The 12,590-nt window shown below is 65.6% G+C and overlaps 1 protein-coding gene across 2 annotated transcripts in view; it reads left to right on the top strand.

Moving 5' to 3' along the window:
• Positions 1 to 12,590, top strand: part of SEZ6 (seizure related 6 homolog) — a 69,593-nt gene that overhangs the window by 43,692 nt on the left and 13,311 nt on the right. For both annotated transcript variants that reach the window (XM_037880790.2, XM_037880789.2), the window contains exons 4-6: positions 5,015 to 5,207; positions 11,136 to 11,321; positions 11,750 to 11,918. In XM_037880790.2, coding sequence (XP_037736718.1) covers positions 5,015 to 5,207; positions 11,136 to 11,321; positions 11,750 to 11,918 — 548 coding nt within the window. The remainder of the gene's footprint in view (positions 1 to 5,014; positions 5,208 to 11,135; positions 11,322 to 11,749; positions 11,919 to 12,590) is intronic.

Raw genomic sequence — 12,590 nt, 5'->3', positions numbered from 1 at the left:
GGGGCATGTGAATGCTGAAAGGGCAGCAGCTGTGCTGCAGAATGTCAAATCAATGCACGTGGTATTTGGCGACATTTGAACAATGTGCCCCAGCCCCCAGCCAGTCCCTCTCCTGGGGCCTAATTAGACCTCGGCAACAGCAGAGCCTTCAAACTCCATATTAATAAATAAATAACCCCGCCGCCTCCACCGGCCGCACAGGCTCCATCCATTGAGCCAGGGAGGGTGCCGCGCCGGCTGCCCAGGCTGAGGGGGCAGGGTGGCAGCACCCGGAGGAGAACAAGGCAGGCTCTGCTTGCCCAGGGCTGGGCATTGTGGGCCTGTGTCGCGCTCCAGCTCTAAGCCAAGCTCTGGTTTCACATCCCCCAGACCCAGGCTGGGTCGGCCCACGATCAGCCAGCATCCTGAGGGGCTGGGGAGGGAGATCAACCCACGGTCTGGCCCTGGCCCGTTATGGCAGGGTGAGCCCAGCGCAGCACTGGGGCTAGCTACGGGTGGGGAAGCTGATAGCCATGGAGCCAAGCAAGGAGTTTCCCACCTCCCCGTGGTTCTCCATCCTGCCACAGTTTAACAGCCCGGCAAGGAGCTCGGCACGGTGCTGGCCCGCACGCGGCTGCCCAAACCCCTGCCACCCGGCAGGTACCTCACAGTAATTAGCGTCGCAGGGCGAGAATGTGCGTACCGGCACTGCTCTCCATTACCGTGTAGCGTTGCTTAATTAACATCATTAATATCCAATCGCCTCCTAATGAGACAAGGCAACAGCTTGGGGTTTCTCAGGATAAGTGATGATGTCGTCGCAGCAGAGAGCTGCCGGGAGCCAGGCCTCGGGGATGGACACTAGGGACTGGGGGCTGGTCCTTGAAATGTGTGTGCCGGGCTACATGGCTGCTCCCCAGCCACAGGGCCTCGGGGCTTTCCGTGGCTACTGAACGGGACCCCTACTCCCCAGCCACCTGCGCCCCACCCCCAGGCCCTACCGGGGGGGAGGGGGGCATCCCAAACGGGCAGGGGTTGTTATATTTTATAACGATCCATTCAAATATAAACTGTAGCCAGGCAACCTCAAGGTTAAACCTTCCCAGGATTCCCAGCAAGCTGGGAGCCCGAGCCCCCAACCCCTGTGAGTGTGCGGATGCCCGCTCACCTCCAGCAGCAAGCGAGCAGCTCAGAGCTGGGCCGGGTGGGACTTAGGATGCCTGGGTCTAATTCCTAGCTCTGGGAGACCTTGGCTGCGTCTCTCTGAGCTGTGGTGCCCCCCTGTAAAGCAGGGGTGATCCTGACTCCCAGAGCAGGGGGCGTGAGGCTTAGAGACTGCGGCCATGGGGCTATGGGGGCACGCGGAGTGGGCATGTGGCACAGAAGAGGGGCAGTGGGGACGGCTCTGCTCTCGCTGCTGGCTGGAACAGCTGCAGATGTAAAGGCCCAGGGATGCTGAAACCAGTAAAGGGAGAGTGGGGCAGTTACCTGCGTTCGCTTGGACGAGGCCGGAGGCCGTAGTGCTCCACCTGTGTCTGCCGCGAAGCTTGCCTATGTGTGTGGCGGGTTGGCTGCTGCCCAGGGCCCCTGTCCAGGTCACCGCCCACCCCAGCTGGAGTTTCTGAATTTGCAGAACAATCACGGGAGAGAACTCCATTTCCTCGCCTGTGCTGGGCAATCTGTCTGCATTTCCACACTGCGTGGCTGAGTGGCAGCCATGACCGCGCCCGCCGCGGGAATCCATGGTTGTTCTAAGTGAATGCGATGCAGCTTGACTGAGAGCGCTGGGCAGGGCCCGGTCTGTTCTGCCTGGGAGGGCAGCCACGTTCTCGCTCTCTTGGGAGGACCGGGGCCGCCTTAGCCCTTGGAACTGGGATGGGAAGGTGCACGGAGACTCGACGGGATCGCACTGGCCCAAAGGCAGCTATGAAACCCAGGCTGAGGCTCTCTGTGCCCTCTGTGTGCCCTGCCCCCAAAGGTGGGCAGCCGCTTGCGGGGAAGGCATCACATGCACTAAACCAGCGTGAGCTTGTGCCCTGGCCTGCACCCAGCTCCCATTGCATAAACCAGCTTCCAGCTGTCCTCCCATCCGGGCCGCCTCTGCACCAAACGGTGCCCAGCATGATCCAGACCGGTGTGAAAGCCGTTCAGTTAAAGCTGGGCTTAGCCCGCTGTGGGAACACCCCATGTGGGTGGGCTGCAGACTCTAGCCCGGTAGCAGCCCCCTGGGGCCGGGGGCGAGCTGCTCCGCTTTGACTGCTGCTGAGTCACGTGGCACTTGCACGGCACCGCTGGGGTTGGCAAGCAAGAGCCCTGCAGCAACCTGCAGACGCGCAGCCAAACCCAGCCTGGCCTGCGGCTGCAGCATCCTACCACGGAGCTCTCCTGGGCTCCTCTCGCTGCTGCTGAGTGTGTGGGTGTGCACATGCATGGGGGAGTGTGTATGAGTGTGCATGGGGGGGATCTATGAGTATGTGTGTTTGCGTGTGCATGGGGGTTTATGAGTATGCGTGTGCCCCTGCCTGGGGGGTCTCTGCGTGTGTGTGCACAGGGGGGAGGGGGTGTATGCGTGGTGCCCATGCATGGGGGAGTGTCTGTGTGCTGTGTGGATCCTGCTGGAGGCTCCCTGCTCCGCTAGCTCGGTGGCTGGGCCCCTCTCTCCAGCTGGCTGCGTCTCTTCGCCATCTGGAGCTCGTGCTGGCGGTTCTCCATCTCCTGCTGGCCAGGATCCATCGGGCCGTGCCCAGAGCCTCTTCCCCGGTTCCCATTGGCTCTCGAGCCTGCCTGTTAAGGCCAAGGGAGTGAATGTGCATGCCCGCCATGAGCCGTGTGAGGCTGACACGTGCCATTCCCAGGGCTCCCTTCCTGCCTGGCATCTGAGCTGCTGCCCGCAGAGCCCCCTATCCCTGGGAGCACCTGCGGGGGCTCCTCTGGGCTCTGCCCGCCCTCTGTCCCTGCATGCTGGCTGTGGGGTCCCCTGTACTGCAGGCACCAGCTCCACTCCCGGCCTTGGCCTCCCTGGGGTTCCAGTCTCTGGTGCGGCTGCCCCAGGAACCAGTGTCGGAGATGTGGTTTGCACCCGGGCAGCTCTCCCTGCTTTCACTGGGCCCGTGCAAATGGTGTCTCCACGAGGGGTTTGCAGCAGGCGGGTACCATCTGTGACCCGTACCTGCCTCACATGCGGGCACCATTGCAGCCCCAGTGCCTGCCCTCTCCCAGGGCCAGGCCCAGCACGAGCCACTGCGTGTTTTGTCTTCAGGAGCTGCATGCTGTGGCTGCGCCGGGTGCAGGCCGTTCCGTGCCCCGGGGGATGGGCCCCGCGGCCTCGGCAGCCCGCAGAAGGGACTGGAACCGCTGTGCCCCCTTCCAGGGGTGGCCTGGAGTCTCCAGAGGGACAAGCCGCCCTCCTGTCCCTCCAGCCACGCCCCTGGGCCTGGGGCGCCCAGCAGTTCCCTTTGGGTCCTGTCCCTTCACCCTTCCCCCAGCTGCCATGCTGGCTTAGGCCCCGATCAGGGAGATCCTAACCCCGCCTTCCCAGGACAATGTCCGGGGCCAGTCCCCAAGGGCTTCCTGGAGGGGCAGGGTAATGGAGGGGCCCATTGTGCCGCCCCCTTGCGTGGCCAAGCAGAGGGAGCCCTCGGAGGCCGGGGCCCCACGCGCTGGCAGCGCTGGCAGCTCCGAAGCTCTCGGCTGGGACAGCCGCCAGTTACCATGGCAATGGAGCGAGCGGCTGCTTGCGGGAGCTGGCGCGTGTGCCCCCGGGGAAGCGAATGGCAGCGTGGGCAGCACCAGCCAGGGAGCAGCACCCACGTCCTCCTGGCCAGGGTCTACTGCGGCAACAGGGCCATGACGGGGCCTAGCCAGGGCTGGGCCAGCTCCAGCCCTGCCGGCGGGGGGTTGGGAGAAACGGCCTGGGGGTGGCATGGCCCAGCGTGGAGCGGGATCCAGGGGGTTAGAGTGGGGGTGGGGGGACCGGGAGCCAGGACTCCTGGGTTCTGTCCCCAGCTCTGCTTCTGCCTGACACTGTGTGGCCTTGGTGAGTCCCTGGCCTCTGTGCACTGGCATGGTGGTGCTGACCCTGTGGTGGGGCAGGCGGCCCCAGAGGTCTCCAGCACTCTGAGACCCCGCAATTAAAGACGGCTCTGTCTCTCCCCACCCCCCAGGGCCACGTGGCAGGGCCGTTCTGTCCTGGCTCCCTGCCAGGCATCTCTCTGGCCCGTAAGGCATGGGAATCACTCGCCATGCTGCCACGGGTCTCTGCCCCAGCGCTGCCGTGGATACCGATGGCTCTTCTCAATCGCGGGAGCTTCGCCATGGTGCCGCTGGAGCCTTGCCCACTGACCTGGCCCAGTCAGAGCCCAGTGTCGGGGCCGGGGCCCGCTCAGCATTGGAGCAGGGCACAGCGGGCGGCTCTCCTGCGGGCTCTGCCCCCTGCCCGCGGGCCCGGTTCCAGCCCGCGCAGGAGCAGCACGCCGAGTGCGCCTGTCCAAGGCATCTCCCAGCACCGAGATTTACGGGGCGGCTAAGTATGTTTGAAAGCTGCTGCTGCCATTGGCCCTGCGCAGACCGGCCTCACCGCTCGCTTACTGACTGTGGGAAAAGGTGCTGAGAGAGACGTGCCCGCCTGGCACTGGGGCTCTGGGGGGCAGCGGGGGCGGGGGGGGTGTCGGGGGAGGATCTGGGTGGGGATAGGCACATCCCCTTCCAGAAGAGGAGACAGGCCCCCTGGGCGTGAGCGCCGGCTCCTCTTGGGGGCAGTCTGGGTGACTGCCCACCCCATGGAGCTGGCAGGCCTGGCGCAGGAGAACTGTGGGCTGTCTCTGGAGCCCGGCAGGTGTGGGGCGGCTGGCCAGGTGACTCCCCCCAGGCTCTCAGACTTAGCTGGGGGGGGCAAGCCAGCCCCCTGCTGTGCCAGTCGCCCAGGCGGGACCAGGGGAAAGGCCAACGGGGGAAGTGCCCCTGCTCTGCCCTTGGGCCAAGTGCATGGGCTGGCAATAACCCGGTGCCCCACTGACAATGCCCCTTCCTCCCACAGGTCCTGAACATCAGCCTGTCGGAAGGGGAGACGGTCACCATGGAGACCTTTGGGGGCGCGGAGCCTGTCGTCCTGGCCAACGAGTCCTTCCTTATGAGGGGCCAGGTGATCCGCAGCCCGACCAACCGGGTCAGCGTGCGGTTCCGGAGCCCCCAGCCCGCCAGCCCCGGCACCTTCCGCTTCCGCTTCCAAGGTACGGGCACGGCCTGCGGAGCCGTGCAGAGCCACGGTCCCTGTGCCGTCCTGCCCCCCACACGTGCCAGCCAGACATGGCCCCACCCTTGGTGCCCTCCTGCAGCCAGAGGGCCCGTCGTGCTCGCCTCGTCCCTTGATGGGGCGCAGCAGGTCACACAGAGCTCTGGTGCTGCAGCAGGGCTGGGGGGCATGCTGTGGTGCCCTGCGCCCTAGACCCAGTGCCCCACGAGGCAGCCCCACCGCCGGGAGAGGAGTGCTGCCCCACAGCAGTGTGGGGGCTGCTCCCAGGAGCTGATGGGCCTGGCAGGTTTGGGGAGGGGACTGGCAGCCAGTGTCCGGCGGCTTGTAGCTAAGAATCCTTCGTCTCCAGGCCATGTGCTGGGGCCAGAGGCCACCTGGCTTAGCAATGGGGCCAGGCATGCCCCTGCCCCTGGCGAAAGGGGCCCTGACAGCTGAGGCTGGGGAGGGGCCCTTTCCCCTCCCATGGAGCCAACCTAGAGTCCCTTTGTAATATGGGTGCACTGGACATGTAGCACGGCACCCCCCATGGGCGCGTGTCTGCACAGAGCACAGCCTAGCATCCCACCTGGACCCTTGGCACTTCACCTTGGCTGGGAGTGGCCAGGCAAGCTCTGGCTAAGTGTGGGTCATATACACCCCCACACCTGTCCCTCCCAGAGTCCCCTCCTCCTCCCAGGCCACCACGTCACCCCTCTCCCCCCCACAGCCTGAGGCACCCAACAGCGTCTCCCTCCCAGGATTTGGGGAGTTAGGCTCAGCCCTGGGTCAGAGCGCGCACCCATCTCGCCCCTGTGCCCAGGGCACAGCATGGCACCATCCTGCCAAGAGTGTGTCCGCAGGGCGGCCCTGCCCACTCCCCTGCAGGTGAACCCCTGTTTCCCTGGCACAGCTGCCGCCAGCCAGGGCCAATTAGCCTGTTTAAAGCTCTGGAATTGCCGGCGGAGTTAATCTGCGACATCGCCAGGTTAAACGGGCACCAACCAGAGAGACGCGCTAATGGAGAGATAATTGGTGTGAGCAATTACAGGCTCATTTAACATAATTACCGGCAAAGTTAGGCCCCTTGTCGCTGATAGCAGGGCGGAGCCGCTCCTCCCGCACGGCGCCCACGTGCCACAGGGCCAGCCGAGGGACGTGCCTCCGGTGAGCCTCCTGTGGGGCTCTGCCAATGCGCTTGTTGGCCGGGGAAGCCAGCCACACACCTACAGGCCGGCCTGGAGCTCAGGGACTTTCTCCCCTGCTCCCCACCCCAGGCTTGGAGCCCGGCAGTGCCACTATCCTACGCTGAGCTCCTGTCTCCTCCCTCGCCCTGACCCCTCTGCCTGCAGTGCCCACATCGAGCCCCCAGTGTGAATCCCACCCCACACACCATATGCAGCCCCCTCGTCCCCAGGCTCAGCATCGCTCCCCGCCCACCAGCTGCTCCGTGTCTTGCCCCCGCCTGGCTGATGGCAGAGGTGGGCTGTAGAGCCCGAGGGAGCCAGCGCTGAGACAGCCGATGAGGTGGGAGGCTCCAAGGAACATGGGCTGAAGGCTTACCAGGGGTTCCCGTCTGGAGGGCCAAGGGGCCACTCACAGGGTGCCCTGGCCTGGATGGTTGCCATGCGGGGGCCTAAGGGAGGAGGTTGGGGGCTCTCAGTCCTGGCGCTCACGTCACAATCCCCTGACTGCCCCCTCGCTGCAGGCTGGCGCTGAGGCCGTGGCCAAGGGAGCGCAGAGGGGTCGTGCCCTTCAGCACCAGGCTCCCGGCACCTCTCACCAGAGCAGCGTTCCCATGGGGGTGCCACCCCGCAGCCCTCCTGGAGCTGGACCCCAGCAGCAGGGATGACTCAAACGTGCCAGCATTGGCTGGGGGACGAGGGCAGTCGTGGGGTAGGCCGTGGGGCATTGCAGGGCAGAGGGGTGGGAGGAGGGTAGGGCAGGCTTGGGGCAGAGTCTGCTGTTTGAGCTCAGCCCCCCAAGAGCAGCCAGCCCCCAGGCGGAAATGCTGTAGTGTCATGGGGTTGGAGCTGTGGTCACGCAGGAGTCACGCAGGTGGCTCTTTCTCTGGGTTCAGGCAGTGCAAACGCTGGGCAGCACGACAGGGGCAGGGTCTGGCGGGGGTGCGGGGGTGCTGGAGTCCAGACCCCTGGGACATGAAGCTTGTTGGATCTGGGGGGAGCCCAGGGCTGGGCTATCAGGGGGCTGAGGGTCGGGATTGAGGGGCACCGGCAGAGCTCGGTGGGTTTCGGGGGTGGGGGAGCCCAGGGCTGGGCTATCAGGGGGCTGAGGGTCGGGATTGAGGGGCACCGGCAGAGCTCGGTGGGTTTCGGGGGTGGGGGAGCCCAGGGCTGGGCTATCAGGGGGCTGAGGGTCAGGATTGAGGGGCACTGGCAGAGCTCGGTGGGTTTCGGGGATGGGGGAGCCCAGGGCTGGGCTATCAGGGGGCTGAGGGTCGGGACTGAGGGGCACCGGCAGAGCTCGGTGGGTTTCGGGGATGGGGGGAGGCCAGGGCTGGGCTATCTGGGGGCTGAGGGTCGGGATTGAGGGGCACTGGCAGAGCTCGGTGGGTGTCGGGGATGGGGGAGTCCAGGGCTGGGCTATCAGGGGGCTGAGGGTCGGGATTGAGGGGCACTGGCATAGCTCGGTGGGTTTCGGGGATGGGGGAGCCCAGGGCTGGGCTATCAGGGGGCTGAGGGTCAGGATTGAGGGGCACTGGCAGAGCTCGGTGGGTTTCGGGGATGGGGGGAGGCCAGGGCTGGGCTATCAGGGGGCTGAGGGTCGGGAATGAGGGGCACCGGCAGAGCTCGGTGGGTTTCGGGGGTGGGGGAGCCCAGGGCTGGGCTATCAGGGGGCTGAGGGTCGGGAATGAGGGGCACTGGCAGAGCTCGGTGGGTTTCGGGGATGGGGGGTGCCTGCTTTCCCATTTCCCATGGTCCTTTGTCTCCTTAACCTGCCCAAGGTTCCTCAGCAAAGCAATACCCCCAAGGGGCGCTCAGCCCCGGGCTGGGGGGGTCTCTGTCTGCACCAGAATCTCCTGGGAGGGATGTGCTGCCCCCCCGACCTGCCCTCACTCACCCACATGCCTGGTGCCGCCCTGACGCTATTAATGGGAAAATAACGACAGATTGTGCCGAGTGCGTCCCTCGGCCGGGGTCGCCATGGCAACGTGCAGCAAATTAATGGGAAAAGCCGCACTTCACGCTCCTTTATATTCTTGTCTGATGGGCCCAGCCCCCTCCCCACCCTGGATTCAGGGGGATTCTGGGTACAGGTAGGGGCTGGGCATGACTCAGTCACTCCCACCGGCCAGGCTGTGGTACCGCCAGCCAGATGCCCGGGTACCCCAGCCCCCCTCCGCAGGTGCTTATGGCCGCGATGGGCCCAGGGCATTTCCCGCCAGGGCAGGGACTCTATGAGCTGAGAATCACCCTCGGCTCCCTGACAGCAGGGTCAGGCCCTCGGCTACTGAGAGCCCTGGGCTGGCTACCACTGGCCATCGCGCCCATCCCTGCTGATTCCCACGTGGGGAGCTCCTAGGGAAGGCACTGGACTGCTTGTGACCCCCTCAACAGTATGGTCTCACCCCCCCCCCCCCCGTCACCCACAGACACTGCACAGTCAGCTGCAGCCCCTGCGTGCGGGAGTCTGGGCTCTGCTGGGCTCGGTCTTCACCTCTGCTGGCTGCCAGGGTGTGCAAATGGGCACGGGGTCCTGGCAGGGCATCACGCTGGTGTGCAAAAGGTCCCTGCCAGGGCATCACGCTGGTGTGCACAAGGGCCCTGGGGGGGCATCACGCTGGTGGGCAAAGGGGCCCTGGCGGGGCATCACGCTGGTGTGCACAAGGGCCCTGGGGGAGAATCACGCTGGTGGGCAAAAGGTCCCTGCCAGGGCATCATGCTGGTGTGCAAAGGGGCCCTGGCGGGGCATCACGCTGGTGTGCACAAGGGCCCTGGGGGACATCACGCTGGTGGGCAAAGGGGCCCTGGCGGGGCATCACGCTGGTGTGCAAAGGGGCCCTGGCAGTGCATCACGCTGGTGTGCAAAGGGGCCCTGGCAGGACATCACTCGCATGCAAAGCGGCCCAGGGCCCTGCCCTTCCTCTGCACTAGAACTAGACTTTGCTCTGCCTGGCGCTGGTGCTGGCTTGGTGGAAGAGGTCGGAGCATCGTGGCTGCTCTTCCTGGAGTGCCCCCGGGATCCTTCGCTCGTCCAAATCCCTCCTCGGCCCCAGCTGAGGTCAGGCTCACCTCTTTGTGGCATCACAGCGTGCTGCTGCGGAGATGGAGTGACCTCGCAAGCAGAGGCTGTGAGCTCACACAGCCAGTGTGTAGCCCTGAGCCGCAGAGGCTGGTCTGGGAAGCAGCCACTGCCCGTGGCAGGAAGGTTTATGAGCAGTGTCCCCTCTGTTGCACTGTGGCTGTGCCCGGGTGTGTGGGCAAAGTGAGCCGGGTACTAGAGGGGGAGGGGCGCTGCATCCCCAGCCACGTTTGCGGTCCCCCAGGGCACCAGCGTGTTTCCTCACTGTCAGCTGCCTTTCGCACCCCGCTTGTCCAGCACCCTTCGGCCAGTGTGGAGATGCGAAAGTGCTGCCAGCCCCCCTCCGGCTCCTGCCCCTGCCCCAGTCATTCCCCGAGCACCCCCGGCCTGCACAGAGCCAGGGGCTGGGTTCCCCTCTGAGACCCAGTGTGACCTGGGCAGATTTCACCTGCATCCCCCCACCCACGCCCACGCCCTGCAGCGCCACCTGCCCTGGGGCAGCAGGGACTCTGGCGATGCCAGCAGCCAGGCTGTGCAGCCCCATGGGAGCAGCCCACTTAGTCTGGACCCATGGCTCCTGGGGTTCCCAAGGCATCAGCAGGGGCAAAGGACTCCTGGCGGGGTGGGGAACGCCAGCTCCCCTGGCAGAGGGGCAGCGAGGAGTCTGGCTCCCCGCCTGCAGCCTGGCAGAGCGGTGTCCCTGGGGGGCAGCACCTGTGGGCGGGTGGGGCCTGGGGGGCTGCACCCCTCCGGCCAGCTGCCAGGCCATACAGAAGGGTTTGCTGCCACCTGCTGGCTGGGATCAGGGACAACACCCGTGTCCGACCCACGTCTCTGTAACTGCGCCCACTGGGGCTGCCTGGGCAGATGGGGCAGGCTGTCTTTCCAGAGGCTCTGGGTCTCCATGCGATGGGGGGAGAGGAGAGAAAACCGCTCAGCAGCTGGGTATTCCAGGAGGGAAAGCCGACCTCCTTCCACCCCGAGTTCCTGCCTGTGGCTCTCAGAGGGAGGACGTGACACCCACACTGTGGGGCAGGATCCCTCTGATGCCCAGCTTGGCATAGGTGCAGGAACTAGGGGTGTGGGGGGTGCTGCTGCACCCCCAGGTTTTACGCGAGGCTCCACTTCTGGCCCCCCACCCAGGGTCCTGGCTGCCGGCCCCACACCCAGGGGCTCCGCTCCTGGTCCCGCGCCCGTCCCCAGCTGTGGTCCTGGCCTCGGCCCCCTTACTCCTGTCCAGGTCCCCCCCCCAAAGACATGGCCCTGCTCCTGGACCCAGCTCGGGGTGGGAGGATTTGCGGACGGTAAGGGGTCTGACTTAAAAGTGTTCCAGCATCACTGCAGCCTGGCATGGCCATGTGCTGCAAAACACCCAGGTGCTGCGAAGGCACCCTCTGCCCTGGGTCAGTGCTGTGTGGGGCAGTGAGGGGGTGACAGCCTGGTGCCCTGCGGGGACTGGGGCCAGCGGGGTGCAACCATGAAGCAGGGACATGGTCGAGTCCATCCCTCCCCACAGGCACCAGGCGCCCGCCCTCACGGGCACTGGGCACCGGACACCCACCCCCCGGGCACCAGGCATGCCAAGCCAGGGAGCACATCGCTCCAGCCATTCAGCCTGCCAGGCCCGGCCATTCAATGCCCCTCTCGCTCCCTTCCGCCCTCCCAGCCTATCTGCTGAGCTGCAGCTTCCCCTCCCGACCGGCCTACGGCGATATCTCCATCACCAGCCTGCACCCTGGGGGCAGCGCCCACTTCTACTGCACCACAGGGTACCAGCTGCGGGGCCCGCCTGTGCTCACCTGCCTCAACGCCACCTGGCCCTTCTGGAGCGGCCGGGAGCCCATCTGCCTGGGTGAGTTGGGCGGAGGGGCTGCCCAGTGCTGCCGGATGCCCCACTGGCTGAGCACAGGCCTTGCCAGAGCAGACCTCAGCTGCTCACAAGGGACGTGAGTTTGGCCTTCTCAGCCTGAGCCTGGCCCCAGACGCCAGCTCCTGATTGGCTGTCTCCTCCTAAGAGAGGGTTCTGCACCCCAGCACCTTCCCACAGGCTATGGGGTGCCCCCTAAGCACTGGGCACGCTCCAACCACTGCCCTGCAGCTGCAGCCCGGCTCCAGGCACTGCCCTCTGCCCACTGCTGCAAGGCCGGGCAGTATCTGGCCAAGGGCGTTCTGATGGGGGCAAGCCAGTCGGCCTGCCCCATCTCCGATGCCCCCGCCTGGGCAAGCCACTGCCTGGCGGCCATCCCCCCAGTGCTCCTAACCCTCGGCCTCCCCTTGCAGCGGCCTGCGGAGGCGTGATCAGAAATGCCACCGTCGGACGCATCATCTCGCCCGGCTTCCCAAACAACTACAGCAGCAACCTGACTTGCCAATGGCTGCTGGAGGCCCCCAGGGGCCAGCGCCTGCACCTGCACTTCGAGAAGGTGGCGCTGGCTGAGGATGATGACAGGTGCGGGGCAGGGAGCAGGGCCCGTACAAGGGAAGGGCCTATGAGGGTGCAGCCTCAGGGGAGCAGGGTGGACGTGTCTGTGAGGCCTGGGGGGCTAGAGCTCCCCTGCCACACTGTGTAGGACTTGCAACATGTGTTTGCAAATGGATGTTGGCTCTGAAACCCACCGATGGCACATGCCAGAGCAGCTGTGCCATTGAGGCTGCCCTGCTCTCTGGTCAGGGCTCTAGCCAGCCCTGATGGACAGTGACAGGTGTTGGGGCTCCCCCCCCAACCAGGGGCTCCCCTCCGACTCTCCATGCCTGAGCTGGCCTTCCCACTGAGCCCCCTCTAGGAGAGGGGACAGAGGAGATAACCCAGGGCACCACAGCTCCCCTGTGTGATGGGTTACCCACCCTCCAGGGAGCCACCTGATGTACTGGGATACCACTGAGCCCGTCTGTTCCACCAGCCTGGGCTCCCTTACACTGTCCTGCTGAGCCAAGCCCTCAAGCTTCCTCCAGCACACCCAGGTAGGGACACACCCAGCTGCAGAAGGACGCAGACGCTGAAATCAGCACAGCTAGGGAATTGCCCAGCACTCCCGTGCACACCCCCTCTGGAGCGCAAACCCAAACCTATAGCGTCTTGTGCAGCTCAGAGAACTGTGAAGCGTAAGCTCATGAAATTTGC

Source organism: Chelonia mydas, chromosome 17, assembly GCF_015237465.2.
Source record: "Chelonia mydas isolate rCheMyd1 chromosome 17, rCheMyd1.pri.v2, whole genome shotgun sequence".
NCBI classification, from domain to species: Eukaryota; Metazoa; Chordata; order Testudines; family Cheloniidae; genus Chelonia; species Chelonia mydas.
The sequence above is the reverse complement of the archived record's forward strand: the minus strand, read 5'-3'. Positions and strand labels throughout refer to the sequence as shown.